This window comes from Balaenoptera acutorostrata, chromosome 10 (genome assembly GCF_949987535.1).
Source record: "Balaenoptera acutorostrata chromosome 10, mBalAcu1.1, whole genome shotgun sequence".
Taxonomy (NCBI): domain Eukaryota; kingdom Metazoa; phylum Chordata; class Mammalia; order Artiodactyla; family Balaenopteridae; genus Balaenoptera; species Balaenoptera acutorostrata.
The window spans coordinates 3,208,913-3,224,641 of NC_080073.1; the positions used below are offsets into that span (position 1 = coordinate 3,208,913).

At 56.7% G+C, this 15,729-nt stretch overlaps 1 protein-coding gene across 1 annotated transcript in view; it reads right to left on the reverse strand.

Moving 5' to 3' along the window:
* WNT7A (Wnt family member 7A) overlaps positions 1 to 15,729 on the reverse strand; it is a 67,569-nt gene that overhangs the window by 36,725 nt on the left and 15,115 nt on the right. Inside the window, exon 3 of the mRNA XM_057554042.1 lies at positions 7,841 to 8,112. Coding sequence (XP_057410025.1) covers positions 7,841 to 8,112 — 272 coding nt within the window. The remainder of the gene's footprint in view (positions 1 to 7,840; positions 8,113 to 15,729) is intronic.

A 15,729-nucleotide genomic window follows, 5' to 3' on the forward strand; every position in this document is an offset into this window, starting at 1 on the left:
CATCTGAGCAGAGACTTGAAGGAACAGCAGGAACTAGTTATGCAAACATCTGAGGGAAGGGCCTTCCAGGCAGGGGAAACAGCATGTGCAAAGGCCCTGAGGCAGGAACAAGCTTGGCGGACTCCAGGAGCGTGTGGCTGGAGACATGGTTGGCGTCCAGTGGTCCTAAGAACCCTGTATTCCCCACCGCCCCATGTCAGAACTAGAAGACCCTTCTGAGACACGAGGTCCCACCATGGCAGAAACTGAGGCCCTGGAGGGCCAGGATCTGCCCAAGGCCACCCCTGGTCCAAGTCCCTCAAGTTCCAGCTGGAAGCCTTTGCATCTGGGAAGGGAAGAACCCACATCTGCACCAGATCTGGAGCAGGAAGGGAGGGCACGGAGGCCTGCGGAGGCCTCCTCACAGCCCGGCCTGGTCAGCTGGCTTCAGGCCAGGCAGGGCTTGGCTCCTCGGGCCCTCAACGTGCCACCACTGACCATTCTATCCGGTCAAATATGCAAGTGGCCCTCGGGACAGCAGAGGAGAGCATAGCTGAGCAAGCCTTATCGGGGCCCCGCCCCAGCTGCCAGAGGCCAGGTCCCTGGTGTCCCCTGACTCACAGGCCTGCCTGCAGCCAGGGCAGGGTGGGAATCCAGCTCCCAGGAGCACCCAGACCAGACAGGGCAGGGCAGGAAGGGACAAGACCAGCACCCTCCTCGCGCAGAGGCTGGGCAGGGACTGGGAGGTGACTCTCATTTGGGTGGAATTCCATCCCCCTGAGCTCACCTCCCTTGGAGCACATTCCAGCAGGGGCCAGCCCCGTCCCAGCTGGGCCCCCATCCCCAGGGCTGCCTCTCTTGGGCTCAGTCACCACGCTCCCAGGAAGGGGTTGTGGAGGCCCCCTCCCTCCCTGGGGCCCCCAGAGCTCCCAGCACACTTTGCCCTCAGTGGCCGGCAAGGCCTCGATGGCCCCCCCGGCCCGGTGCAGTAGCATCACCGAGGCGCGGAGAGCCCGGACCCCCCGGCCCCGCAGCCCAGCTTCCAGAGCCAGGATGCAGCAGAAGCTGGCTCTGAGCTCAGTGCTCGGGGATGCATCCACAGGGACCCACCCCCCTGTCTGCTCTTCTGTGTCCCATAGCCCTCCTGCCCCAGTGCCCATTTCCTCAGGGCTGTGCCCGGCTCTGGGCTTTCCCACTACAATCTTCCTGCTGGCCAATCCTGCCAAACGCCAGGGCTTCAGCAACTGCCTCGCGTTGGTGGCTGCCAGGAATTGGCTCCAACCAAGACCTCTCTCCAGGCACCAGTGGCCCCTGGGCATCCCCATCTGAGGCCCACAGGCTCTCCCACTCACATGCCCAAAAGCACCCTAATAATCATCTCCCCTCAAGTCCAGTCTCCGCACGCCCCAGTGCCTGACCCCAGTGAGGAAGAGCGCCCACCCATCCACCTCAAGTGCAACCCAAGGTGGGTCCTGCCTATTCTGCTCCAAAACAGCTGTCCCTCCTGCCTACCCGTGGTCCCTGCTGGGTTGGGGCACCAGCTGCCACCCTGCCCCCTTCACTCTGTTCTCCGCTTTGTCCCAGAGAGGGCCAGAAACCTGAACACGGCACTCCTCCTGCAAAGTCTCCTCAGGAACTTCCAGCCTAAGGGGGAAGCCTGCTCCTGGACCCAGCAGGCAAGGCCCTGCACTTGACCCCAGCTGCCTCTGCAGTCTCATCACCCATCAGCCCCTCTCCCCAGATACACGCAGTCCGCCCCCACCTGACCATGCTTTTTCAGGACTTCATGCTTTTATAGATGCTGTCACTTCTCCCTGAACTGCCCTCCCTCCCACCTGCCTTGTCCACCTGGAGGACTCCTACTTATCCTTCAAAGCCCTAATAAAGGGTCTCTTCTTCTTGCCCCAAAAGTGTCCAGACTCCTCCAAGAAGAAACTGTTTCCCCCTCTGAGCTCTTATGCACCTTCTGTGTTGCATTTCTCCTGTGGTGTTTAGCCCTGAATCATCATTTTTGCTCCTCTTAACCGCCTCTGTCACCAGACAGAGCACCTTGAGGGCAAGAAGTGCGGTGAGTTCATATCCTCACTGCCCCAAAGGTGGTAAAGAAAAGATTCAAAGCCACAAAGATTCCGCCATCCAAAGATTTCAACCCGGGGCTTCCCTGGTGGCGCAGAGGTTAAGAATCCACCTGCCAATGCAGGGGACACGGGTTTGAGCCCTGGTCCGGGAAGATCCCACATCCCACGGAGCAACTAAGCCCGTGCGCCACAACTACTGAGCCTGCACTCTAGAGCCTGCGAGCCACAACTACTGAGCCCGTGTGCTGCAACTACTGAAGCCCACGCACCTAGAGCCCATGCTCCGCAACAAGAGAAGCCACCGCAATGAGAAGCCCGTGCACCGTAACAAAGAGTAGCCCCCGCTCGCCGCAACTAGAGAAAGCCCGCGCACAGCAACCAAGACCCAACGCAGCCAAAAATAAATAAAATTTTTTTAAAAACCAAAGATTTCAAACAGCAATTTAAAGTTTTCTTATTGGCTCCTTCGGACTACCACCCACTATGAGCTATACCTTCAACCATTAATAAGAAATACAATTCAAAGTTCGTCCAGTGCAAATTTCTTGTGAATCATTTTTTGTTTGCTTTTTAAATTGCAGTGTAATTACTCAAGTTAATCTTTAAAAAATGACTTCATTAAAATGTAGCTATACTTTAAAAAAAACCAAAGATTTCAACCCATCGTTTCTGACGCCTCTCTCCCTCCCAACCAAAGATCCTGATTCCAAGCCCCCTGTGTGAGGGTGTAAACCTAACATTCTACAGTCCCAACCTGAACCGTCTGTGATTTCAATGTCAAAATACTATGGCCCTAAAATTCCAATAGAGAGAGACTCTGATTCAAAAATCACGTCCCCAAAGGATCTGTTGGCTTCCCCCATTCTTGTCTTCTACTGTGACCCCTCTGATTCAACCCTGCAGACCACACAATTGCACAAGACAGTGGAGGGGAGGCAGGGCACAGACACCCCCAGCCCTGCGTCCACATCTGCAGGTGAAACCCTGGCTCTGCCTGGGCTGGACCCAAACCGGAGACCTGTGAGGGCAGGTGCCCCCCGCGGCATTATTCCTCTTGATCTGCCAGCTGAGTCGGGGGCACCCTGCCACCTCAAGGGCCGCCCGGAGGACAAGCCCTGAGTCTCCGCTCACTCAGCCAGCCACCACCTCGGCTCTGGGACACACACCCCTTCCCCCCCACCCCTTTTCTCTCACACCAGCTGCCAACAAGCCCCAGAGCCTGTGGTCAGGTTGAGTCTTGTCTTCTCACAGCAGGAGGAGGGAGCCCGTGATAAACACATCTGTGATCCTTCCCAAGACGCTCAGCCAGGAGCGGCTGCAGGCTGGCCCCTCTCCTCCTGCCGGTTCCAGCTCCACTGTGCATGGGGCCCACGGAAGCCTGCTGTGGGCAGAGTTTCTGGAACGGGGTCCCGCACCTTTGAATAAATGGCAGGCTGCAGGATCCTGGGGGGTCTCCAGTGTGTGCCCTCGCCTGGCCCTGACTGGCACCTGGGATCCAGAACAAATCGAGGATCATAGTGCCATTTGACAGATGAGGAAACTGAGGCCCCCAGAAGGGATGGAACCCAGAGCTGATACACACTGAGCCTTACCTTCCCCAGGCTAGACGGCTGCCCTGCTCGTGGCCGCTCGGATCTGTGTCTGGGCCCTTGGGGTGCCCCATGGCTGGGAGTGAGGGGCTAGGCTGGAAGACCACCTTCCTGCTGTGCCCTGGCCGAGGGGTGTGGCCACTGCCCTGCGTAGCTGAGGGCCAGTCGGGATCCTTTCTGGGCCTCTGTTTGCTTCCCCCCAAATCACAAAGGGGCTCGACTGGTGGTTAATCAGGCCTTTCCTGTGTACACTGGGGAGTCCCAGATTCTACCTCTCGGCTCTGGAAAACATACAGTGCCTGGCTGAACTGCCCTTCCAGGAGGTGACCCTCAAGCGTCCTCCTGAACCAGAGTGGAGCTAGGCAGCAGGGGATGGTGGGAGTGCAGGGGGCACCCTGAGCTGGGAAAACCATTCCTGCTCAGAAGTGTCAAGTGAGGCCCAACCCGTGCACCCCACCAAGGATGCCCACACCCCGTTCCTGACCCCGCCCAAGGCCTCACTCTGCTGCCCTGGAGTCAGTCTCTGTGACTTCTGACCCCCTGCTCCAGTACCATCAGTGGCTCCCCAGTGACCACAGGGGACTCAACCATTCACTCCATACGTACATAGAGCGCCTCTGTACACCAGGCCCTGGGGTGCAGCTGTGAATGTGATGCACGAGGTCTCTGTCCTTATCAAGCTTATGATCTGGGGAGGGGAGAAGGCCTCGGAACAAGGCACTGCCCGGGGAAAGGCTAGGAAGGGGTTGAGAGGGAAGCCTCTCTGCAGAGGGGATATCGGAGCTGGAACTCAAGCAGTAAGGACAGGGCAGCCCTGAGGGGAGAACCCACGGCTCTCACTCCCTGGCCTGGAAGGTGACCTTGCAGCCCTCTGGCTGCAGCTACCGCTTCAGGGACTCACAGACCAGCCAGTCTGGGCCCCTGAACTGGCCCCAAGCCCCTCCTCTGGGCCTTTGGCCACTACCTGGGTTGCCTCCACCTCTCTTCTCTGCCGAGCCAAACCTCACTCATTTTCTGGGGCCCACCTACTCCAAGAAGGCCCCTGAGGTTGACCTTACAACGTATGACGGTCCCATCATCTGCATCACCCGAGAGCTGCCCTGAACAGCAAGCACAGCCCTCATGCCTGCTGGAGCTGGTGACTCAGGAAACTCTCTCCCATGTGGAGAGAAGGGAACCCTCCTACACTGTTGGTGGGAATGTAAATCGGTGCAGCCACTATGGAGAACAGTATGGAGGTTCCTTAAAAAAAAAAATAGAACTACCAGGGCTTCCTTGGTGGCGCAGTTGTTGAGGATCCGCCTGCCAAGGCAGGGGACACAGGTTCGAACCCTGGTCCGGGGAGATCCCACATGCCACGGAGCAAAGAAGCCCGAGCGCCGCAACTACTGAGCCTGCGCTCTAGAGCCCGCAAGCCACAACTACTGAGCCTGAGGGCCACAACTACTGAAGCCCACATACCTAGAGCCATGTTCCACAACAAGAGAAGCCACCACAATGAGAAGCCTGCGCACCGCAACGAAGAGTAGCCCCCGCTCGCCGCAACTACAGAAAGCCTGTGCACAGCAATGAAGACCCAACACAGCCAAAAATAAAATTAAATAAATAAATAAATAGAACTACCATATGACCCAGCAATGCCACTCCTGGGCATATACCCGGAGAAAACCATAATTCAAAAAGACACATGCACCCCAATGTTCACTGCAGCACTATTTACAATAGCCAGGACATGGAAGCAACCTAAATGTCCATGAACAGAAGAATGGATAAAGAAGATGCAGTACATATATACAATGGAATATTACTCAGCCATAAAAAGGAATGAAATTGGGTCATCTGCAGAGACGTGGATGGACCTAGAGACCGTCATACAGAGTGAAGTAAGTCAGAAAGAGAAAAACAAATACCGTATGATATCGCTTATATGTGGAATCTAGAAAAATGGTACAGATGAACTTATTTGCAAGGCGGAAATAGACACACAGATGTAGAGGACAAATGTATGGACACCAAGGGGGGAAGGGGGGTGGGATGAATTGGGAGATTGGGATTCACATATATCCACTACTATGTATAAAATAGATAACTAATGAGAACCTGCTGTATAGCACAGGGAACTCTACTCAGTGCTCTGAGGTGACCTAAATGGGAAGGAAATCCAAAAAAGAAACCCTCTCCCGCCTGATGTGCGTGGGACCTTCCTTCCCCCAGCTAAGAGCTCTCTCCCTTCATTCTCACTGTGGCCGGACCAGGTAGCCACACAGGAGGAAACAGGGGGAGAGGGAAGCCACTTGCCCCTCTCCTGTCCACTCCCAGGGATGGGAGCTTCAAGGCCAGGAGGGACCCCATGACCTATGACCTCAGCCCTAGGAAGTGATCTGAGCGTAGAAATCGGGAGGAATGAAGAGCTGAGAACCCTGGAGGAATGTGCCGCCCTGAGCAGGAGCTCCCGGCGCAGGGCAGGGCCTTGCAATCTACCCCGGCCATCATCCTAGGACAGACCAGGTGAGCAGCCTGCTGCGTGACTCACCGTGGCCGCCTGGGAGGCTCTGACACACCGGATGTGGCCGGAGACTGCAGAGGAGGGAGGGAGGGAGGGAATCCCAAGGCAGGAGGAAGGGCTGCTGGTGCCTCCCATTCGTCTGTACACGGGTGGGCAAGGCACCCCCCAACACCGCTTACCAGACAGCTCCTTCCCTCGGTCTGGGGTCACACCCACCCCGTGCTGAGGACCAGCTGTGTGCCAGCCCTGGGGAAGGGCTCTCCTGCCTTCTCCCCACGAGGACACTCCTGCCAGCTCTGCTTCCTTCCCGCGGAGAAGCGAGCGACAGAGCTCGGATCTGAACCCAGGCAGCCCACTGCCAGCCCGCACTGTGCAAAGGACACCAACCCGAGAACCAGACGCCAGGCTTCACATCCTGGCTTTGCTCCCGATTAGCACGTGACAATCCCTCTGTGCCTCAGTCTCTTCACCTGCAAGATGGGATAACGATGCTACCGTTCACAGGGACGCCGTGAGGACGGAGCGAGAAGACTGCTGGCCCACGGACATGTTCTAGCAAAACCAGGTCAGCTGGCACCCAAATGGGCAGCTCGAGGCCCACCCTTAGCCAGCATGTGTGTGTTTGAGCTCCTATAGTAATCGTCTTTCTTTTTCCCTTTTTCTACATTTTTTAAAAGTCACTGGTGACTACCAGTTTTAAATGCCAACGCCTAAAAAAATGAAGTGTTTGTGCATGAAAATCTGGGTCTAAAACCAGAGGATGAGGCCACCCTGGGCCGGCTTTCCCACACAGCCTCCACGGGCTGGAGCCAAGCCGGGGGCCCCACGGACGGGGTCTGTGTTCCTTGGTTCCTACAGCCCTGGGCACGGTTTCCCCCATTCTCGTCACTGCTGCTCCTGCCTGGCCCCCCCAGTGGTGCCCACACACACCCTGTCACTGCAGCGGTCCAGCCTCCACCCCGGCGGTGGAGCCCTCCCTCCCTGTCTGGCCTGGCCCATCAGAGCCCCTCCTTGCCCAGTACCTCCGGGGCCGGCGGGTCCTCACAGAGGCAGGACCCGCCCTCCTGTGACAGCCCCACCCCATAGGCCCTCACTGTACTCTGCCGGCAAACCCGTCTGCTCCCTTGCCTCACGGGATGGGGTGTCCATCCCCTTTGTAAGCGAGCCACCTCCATCAGAAGCATCCTGAGACAGCCTGGACTCTCTTCTAAGCTGAGCCCAGAATCTAGGAGGATCTGAGGAGGCGGTGAAGAGGGAATGGTCACCTCCATTATTTTGAGCTCCAGATCTTGGTTAAGGCGACCAAGGATACACCACCAACCCTGGCATCTGCCCCACAGCAGAAGTCACCTACTGAAGTCACCTCAACTCCTCCCCACAATCAGAGTTTTGTACAGCTGATTCTGTGGGCCCGAGGATGAGAGTTCACATCCATCCCTCTTTCCATCTTGCTGAGTTACATCCAATGTTTAAACAGAGATTCGATTATTCAACCTTGTCGGTAACTGACAAGCATCATGCCACACAGAGAGCCTGACCAGCAGCAAATCGACCACAGATGCAAGCAGAACGAGGCTACGGGCAGAGCCCTGTGGCCCATCGCCAGAGACCCAACACCAGTTGTCATGAATAAGCCATTTTGCAGCATCTCTGCAAGAGCCGCCCGGCTCCCCTCCCTAGCTGCCTACCTTTCGGCCCGCCTCGTTATTGTGTAAGTTCATGAGAGTCCGGGCATTCTGCTTGATCTCCCGGGCATCCACAAAGACCTTGGCGAAGCCGATGCCGTAGCGGATGTCGGCAGAGCAGCCACCCCACTTCCAGCCCTCGTCCCGGTGGTACTGGCCTTGCTTCTCCTTGTCGCAGCCGCAGTCGCTCAGGTTGCCCTGGGTGCAGGCAGCAGTGATGGCGTGGGCCACGCCGGCTGCGATGATGGCGTAGGTGAAGGCGGCCTCCCGGCTCCCTGCGGGGACAAGAGCGGAAAGGCTGGGCTCAGGTCCAGGGCGTCCTGGGATGGGAAGGGAGGCTGAGCTCACTGTCGGGGCTCCACAGAGACTGACGGAGCGCCCGTCCCTCACTCCGAGAAAGCTCCGTCCCAGGCACCCCCATCACGCCATCCCCGTTCAATCCCCAGTCACTGAACGCCCTTGGGGAGTCGACGGGGCCGCGGAGGAGGGAGGCTGGAGGCCAGAAGAGGGACTCCTCTGCGGATGACCACCCACTCCCCCCAGGCTGACGTGGCCATGCCCGCCGCACACACGCACAGCACTCGTGGCACCCGGTGACAGACTGTGAAGCGGCACTCTGACCACCACAGTGTACCCAGGCTCTGGAGCCAGAGGCCTAGGCTGAAACCCCAGAACATCGGTCTGCAGTTCTGTCACCTTCAGCCGCCACCACCCCCTCCCTGGGTCTCAGTCTCGTCGCTGGAAAGTGGGGACACAGCAAGAGTCCCTTTCTCACGGGGATGACAAGAGAGTAGAGTTTGTCCATGTGAAGCTCTCAGCGCCCTGCCTGGCTCGTGGCACCTGCCTGACACAGCAGCTCCTGTGCTCGTGGCCTTGCTATCGCCGCTGTGTCACCTGCCGTTTAGAGGTCTGGACCCCCGTGGCCCCCTCACTCGACTGTGAGCATCTCCAGAGAAGGCTGGGACCTGCATCCTCAGGATTCTGACTGACACAGGAGACCAGGGCTGGGGGAGGGGAGAGGGACGGCTCGCGGGCAGGTGGGAGGGACAGGACAGCAATGGAAAGGGTCAGTGGGGGCCTGGGGAGCTGCTGAGGTGTCACTTCCCCGCAGGGCTTCCCAGCTACGTGGAGGTGGAGACGGCCCTGCTGGGGGGCTGGGAGCCACACGTTAAGAATTTACAAGGGCCCTGCAGGGCGGTGCTGGGCTGTTGAGTGGGGTGGAAGGGTCCTGAGTAGCTGGGGTGCAGGAGTGGGGGGCGGTCACTTAGGTCTGGTGCAGATATGCCCTGCCACCCAGCCTCCCGGCCTCCCTGGGTCCCAGAACGGCACCTCCTGCTGGGATGGAGATGAACCCAGACCCCGTGCCTAGTGTGGGCGCTCAGCGCGTTTACTCTTGGAGCCAGGGTGGGTGGGGGTCAGGGAAGGACCCCGGAGGAAGAGGCCCCGGAGGTGGAGAAGTGTCTCAGGATGCCGTCACCCCGACTCAGATGGACCTTCTCACCCGCCCCTCCTTCACTTCGCAGCCCCCTCACCCAGGCTGCTAGGATGCCAGCAACCTGCACGCCGACCCCCGGCCACCGCTTCCCCACCCTGCAGACACGTAGGCCTGTCCACCTGCTGGACCGACGTCCTCAGTGTGCCGACGCCTGGCCCTGACATTCCACGGCAGCCCTGTTAATACAGGGGTGCTGGAGCCCATACGCCCGGATTCAATCCCAGCTCTGCCACTGACTGACCGTGACTTGGACCAGTTCCTCCTCTGCCTGAGCCTCAGTCTCCAGGCACCAGCTCACACTACTGAGAATCAAACCCATGAGAAAAGGATACACTGGAGGAACCAGGCGACAGCGAGATTAAATCCTCACAGACATCAGAGAAAGAATCATCAGATGGAGAGTATACAGAGAATAAGACGAGGGGAGGAAATCTCTGTTCCACCACTTTCTAGCTGTGTGACCTTGGGTGAGTCACCTAACTGCTCTGTGCTCCAGTTCCTCCTCTACAAAATAGGATGACAACCACTCACTTTAATTAGGGAGGTTGAGAGAACTAGAAAGAATTAACAAAGGTAAAGCATTTAGCAAAGGGCCTGGCATGAGACAGTGACCCCAAATATTAGATTTATTACGATTTCTATTGATGATGGTAATAACATTCCCTTATAAGAAGGCTGTGAGGTAAGGAGTAGGAGTTTTCATTTGTTGAAGAAACTGAGGCCAAGAGAAAAGTCTGGTTCACCCAGGCCACCCAACTGGTGGGCAGCAGAGCTGAGCTGCAGTCGTGGCCTCCGGACACCCTGTTCAGACCAAGAACTTTCCCCAGGGAGCAAATGACTGCAAAGTGCAGCGGCCCCGCTGGCAGCCTCCGGCAGCTAAAGGGAAACTGTATCCCCTTTATCAGACTCAGAACAGAGCAGCAGATTGAGGAGGGGTCGGAGCCTGGCCCGCCACCTGAGACTTGCCCTTCCCCCAGGCTCTTCCCTGGGGGTGGGGCTGGGGACAAGTGTGTGGGGTTCTACCACGCAGCAGGTGGAGGTCCCAGGTATCTCTGAGCCCTCTGAACAGCGCATGCAATGCAGATGGCTTCTGCTCCTACCCGGGATCCCCCAGCACATCCCAAGGTGGGTGGGAGAAGGGCAGCTGCACCCTGCACACACACAACTCCCCTGAGTTCAAGGTGCACTCCTAGACCAGAGTGAAGTCCATCATGGGCCATGGCCTTCCCTCCCCACCAAGCTGGCCCGCACCCACGGCCCCCGAGAAACAGAGGGACCGTTATTCTTAGTTTCCGAGCTCCCCGGGACCCAGGTACTGGCTGTTGCAGACCAATGCTTCCAGATGCTAAAGGGTCACTGCTGACTCCTGCCATTGACCTTGACCTGGGCCTTGCCCACGAGTGTTAGACTAGGACTGCCCAGTCCCCATACTTCCCCCTCCTCACTGACCACCGGGAAAGCTGTCCTGGGCAGTGGGCTAGCCGTGTAACTATGTCAGGCCTGTCAACCTGTCTAAGCCTCTGTTGCTTCCGCCATGAAATGGGCTTAACAGCATCACGGGTTGGTGAGTGGACTGAATCACAGAGCCCAGCATGGGGTACGTGTTCCGTAAACACTAGCCGCTGCTGCTGTGATTACGATTACCACCAAGTCCGTTTTGCCTCGTTGAGCTCCATGATGCCCTGAAGGACACGACAGCCTCATGCAGAGGCCAGTGTGTGGGGCTGACCCAGCCTCCGGCTGCCCAGCCAGACTTGGGGTGTCCCGAGGGAGCAGGGCCCATGTCTGTCTGTCTCCCGCTGTTTACAGCCCCCACGACAGTGTGTGACGGATCAATGAGTGAGCAGACCTCACTGCCAACCCCACCCCGCCAGAAGCTGGGTGACCCTGGGCAAGTCACTGGGCCTCTCTGATCCTCCATTTCCGTATCTGTGAATCTCACCCAGCTGGCACCCAGCGGGTGGGGGTCCCAGGTATCTCTGAGCCCTGGGACCAGTGCATGAATAAATGGTAGTGAGTATTATAATAATTACAATGGATGGAATTACAGGTCCCCTGAGAGGTACAGAGAGAAACTCCCCCGCTTCAGTTTTCTCCACGGCCCTCCTGCCATTTTAGACTTATTTGTTTGTCGTCCGTTCCTCACACCACAGCCACCACTCCTGCTGCCCCTACGGCATAATGTCCTTGAAGGCAGCGCTTTGTCATGTGCCTTTCGTGTCCCCAGGGCCTGACATGTAGGAGGTGCTCAGTACGTATCTGTTAGATGAATAGATGGATGGATGGATGAATGAATGAATGAATGTTCCAAGCAGTGGCCAAAAACCAGGTGAGCTTCATTTAGTGCTTATTACTGGCCAGGCTCCGCGCTAGGTGCTTTGGGAAAGTGTTCTGGTCACCTATTTATAGGGAAACCAGCTGACTGAGGTTCAGAGAGGCTCTGACCAGGCAGGTGCGGAGCAGCGATGGGCTCCACCCATTCGGCATGACCTCCCCCAGGGCGTCGGGACAGAGTCTGCCCAAGGCCTGGGGTTTCGGGGCTTTTCAGGGCAGGGAGAGGGTAGAAGGAAAGTAACCTTTGTTAAGCACCTGCTATGTGCCAGACCCACCCTTGCGGGTGTTTCCCAACAGCCCCGTTCGGTGGCCACCACTCTCCACAATGTTACCGATGAGGAAACCGGGGCTCTGAGAAGTAAACTGATTCACTGAGGCCGCCAACCCAGAAACCAGCCAGAACTGGGATTCCAGGCCCAAGCTGGCAGTGTCCTCCCTCAGGCCCTGCTCCAACCACCCTTCCAGCTCCTCGCTGCGTGGCAAAGCCCACGGTTGAGAGAGATTCCTTTGCCTTAAGGCAGCAACCCTGATCAAAATGCCTTTATTTCTGCCATTCATTTGTTACCAGTTAAAACATCAATAAATAATTTATAGGACCCATTCAAACGGGATGGCCTCCTGAGAACAGGGTTTGATGGCAGAAGGAAGGTAGACGAGGATCCCAGAATCTTACCATCCCAGATTCCCTGCGTGAGAGGCCACCTTAACCTCCATCCATCCATGCCTCCTTCGCACACCCCAGGTAAGCAGCAGTTCCTTATTGTGTCTGTGGGCAACTGAGGCTCGAGGAGGTGACTTACAGAGGCAGAGCCAGGATGCAAACCTAGGGGTCACAGGCCTCCAACTGCTGCGGAGGACACCCCCGACCCTGACCCACGCTTGGAGCTCCGGGACAACCCCACTCTCAGCCTGGGGAAGCCCCTCCAGTTGGGCAATTTCCCGAAGCTGTCTATCTGTCTCTTACTGGGTGTCTGCAAGGACAGCTCTAAGGTGAGTCTTATTGCTGCAGAAGCAGAATGAGGTGATGGTCCCAATGGCACACGGTTCATAAGAAGAACAGCAAAGTCATAAAATGCTTACCATTTGCCAGTCTCCTTCCTAAGCACTCAGTACAGATCAATTCGCTTCCTTCTGGCAACAACACTGTGAGGTGTGGAGCATTTGTATCTCCATTTTACAGAGGTGGAAACTGAGGCCCAGAGAGGCGTGTACTCTGACCAGGACTCAACCCTGCTCAGCCTGGCTCCAGAGTCTGACCCTCTCTCCTGCCTTAAGGGTACGACACCCACCCCAGTCCTACTGACTCCTGGCCCAGGCTCTTTCCCGACTCTTCCACGTGGGGCCAGTAAGCAGAGGACACTGGGCTTGGCTTACTGCCCATCACTGACCATTGCCTCTCCAAGAACAGACCTAGCCCCCTCCTGCCTTGACCACCTACCTCTCCCTCCCGTGCACGAGCAGAGAAAGAACCTCCATCACACCTTGCCTCTCCTCGGCCCCCCTGACCGAGCCATGTGCTCTGTTCCTTCACTCAACAGATATTGCTTGAGCACCTACTATGTGCCAGGCACTGTGCTGGGGGCTGGGGAAACTGAGAGGGATTCAGACATGGCCTTGGCTTCTGAGGGGACAGAGAGCGAGATCCTATCACTCACTCAGCGGCAGCCGAGGACTCTGCAGACGCAGGACAGGGAGGTGCCGGGAGCAGGGACCACCTGGGGTGGGGGCTTTTGAGCCGGGAGGAGCCAGCCATGAGGCTCTCTGAGGGGAAGGGGGCTCCCGGCTGACGGGCAGCCCCTGCGGTGGCCCTGACCCGGCCTGGGCAGCGGCGGGAGCAGGTGAGCCCGCGGGGGTGGGAGGAAGTGGGGCTGCTGGGGCAGAGGCAGGTCCTGCCGGCCCTACCATCCTGCCCTGGCACAGGGCCCTCTGTGCCCGGAACAAGAGAAAAGTCTCCCAGAGCCACAGACATAAGGCCCGTGGGTTCATCCTGGAACGAGAGGTTCACAGAGGCCGGGAAACTTGCCCAGGCTCATCAATGACTCAGCAGCGAGACCTGGGGGATTAGGACCAGGGTCTCCTGGCTCCCAGCGTGGAGTCCTGCCCTCACGTCCACCACGGCTTCTTTCACTCTCAGTCCACCGGCATCTCCAGGTAACCTTCCACGCAGAAGCTCAGGTGGCCTCTGCTCAGAACCTGGGTAAGATGGAGCCTATTAGTCCCTCTGCCCTGCTCCTTACTCAGGGCGGGGTGACCCTGAGCAAGAACGCTGGCTCCCCGGCCTCAGCTTCCCCACCTGTGAAATGGGATCCACCAGGAGGACACTGCCAAGCTGCCCTGAAGACGAAACAAAACCTCTGTGTACAGAGAGGCCCCATTCCCCAGAAGGTGCTTAGTAAAGACCGTTGTTATCACCGAGATGAACCCGGGGAGCCCGGCTGACGCCCTCCCCGCATTCCAGCTCCGTAACGACCCCGGCGGGTACAGAGGAAATAAACTGATGTCCAAGCCTGCCTGAAAGATTCCATTCCACCGCCCTGTGCAGCCACTGCAAATGGTTTGCACCGGAATATTATCTGGGTGTATTTACGGTATCTTACTGGAAACCACAAAGTGCATTGTATTTTTTTCTATTTTGCTATTTAAAGCCAATGGGTCAGAGGGTGAGCAATCTGCAGTGACACCAGCTGAAATATATGATGAATTGGAAAATACACAGATGGAAAAAGGTTGCCTTTGCCAGCCCCATGGCATGACACTCACAGCCCTTCTGGGCTCAGAATACCACATCTGGCTGTCTTCGAGCAGAGGAGCTAGGGGGCCTCTGGATGAAGAGACAGAAGAACGGGGGCTGCAGGGGGCACGTGTCTGGGCGGGGCCTGGCTGATGTAACAGGCCCACAGAGATGGACTCTGGTCTCCCAGCCCCCGCCCTTCTCTCACTCCTCCGTTCTATCCAAGCATATCTTCCCAGCAAGGAAGGCCAGAGCGCACTGCTGCCACCCGCCAAGGGTCAACAACCAACTTACAGAAGATTATTCAAATACCTGAGTTTTTTTTTAATACTTGTACAGACGAGTAAATAGGACCATGAGTGTATTAAAATGTAAGTCAAAGTAGCCATATGATTGACTGATATCATGTAAACTGTATCTTTCTTTCTCTGATTTAATAAACAAAATACTTTTACAAAAAAAAAATGCTCACGGCATTCCTTCCTTCCTCCAAGCCGTCCCGCCTCCAAGCCTTTCCACACGCTGCTCCCTCAGTCGGCAAATGCCCTTCCTCTCCCACAGGCTTGGTGAGAGGCCATGTAGCTCAGTGGTTTCAGAGCAGGGCCCTGGGGGGCCAATCAAGCTGGGTTGACACCCTGGCTCCACTTCCCTGGGGTGAAGGACCAGGGGTGAGTTGACTGACCTCTCAAAGCCTCGGTTTCCTCCTTTGTAAAATGGGAATAATAAAGCACCTGCCTCCTAAAGTCGTTAGGAAGATGAAACAAGCCAAGGCACCAGCCACCAAGCCAAGACCACACCTGGAAGGGATCAGTACGCAGCAGCTCTTACTAGATGTGGCATTGGTTAACTGTCTCCATCAAGACACAGCTCGGGGTCCCCTCTCCGAGGGCCTTCCTGACATCCCCTCCTCGGCTTTTGGCTCAGCACCTTCGCCATCCTTACTCTGTGTTGAATTGAAAGATCAGTCTCTCCCCACAAGGTTGTGAGGACCCAGATTATTCATCTGCGAAGCCTCGACAGTTGAATGAATGAATGACTGTGCATGTAAAGGCGTGGGAGTGTGTGAGTGTGTGTCTGTCTACCATAAGAAAGCTGGCAAGAGAACATTCTAACAAAAGACTCATCTCAAAGAATGGTGTCAGGAGAGCTAAAACCCAGGATGAACTGAGGCTTGCAAAAAAAAAAAAAAAAATGCACGCGAGACAAAAAGTCCTTTGTTAGCTGCGTTCTAAGCAAGAATAGGGAAAGAATAGGTCTTTTGCTCCGGCAAGATGGCGTATTGTTAAGAAATGGCAGAGAGAAAGTGGAGCTGGCCTGCCCCTTGCTTCTGTG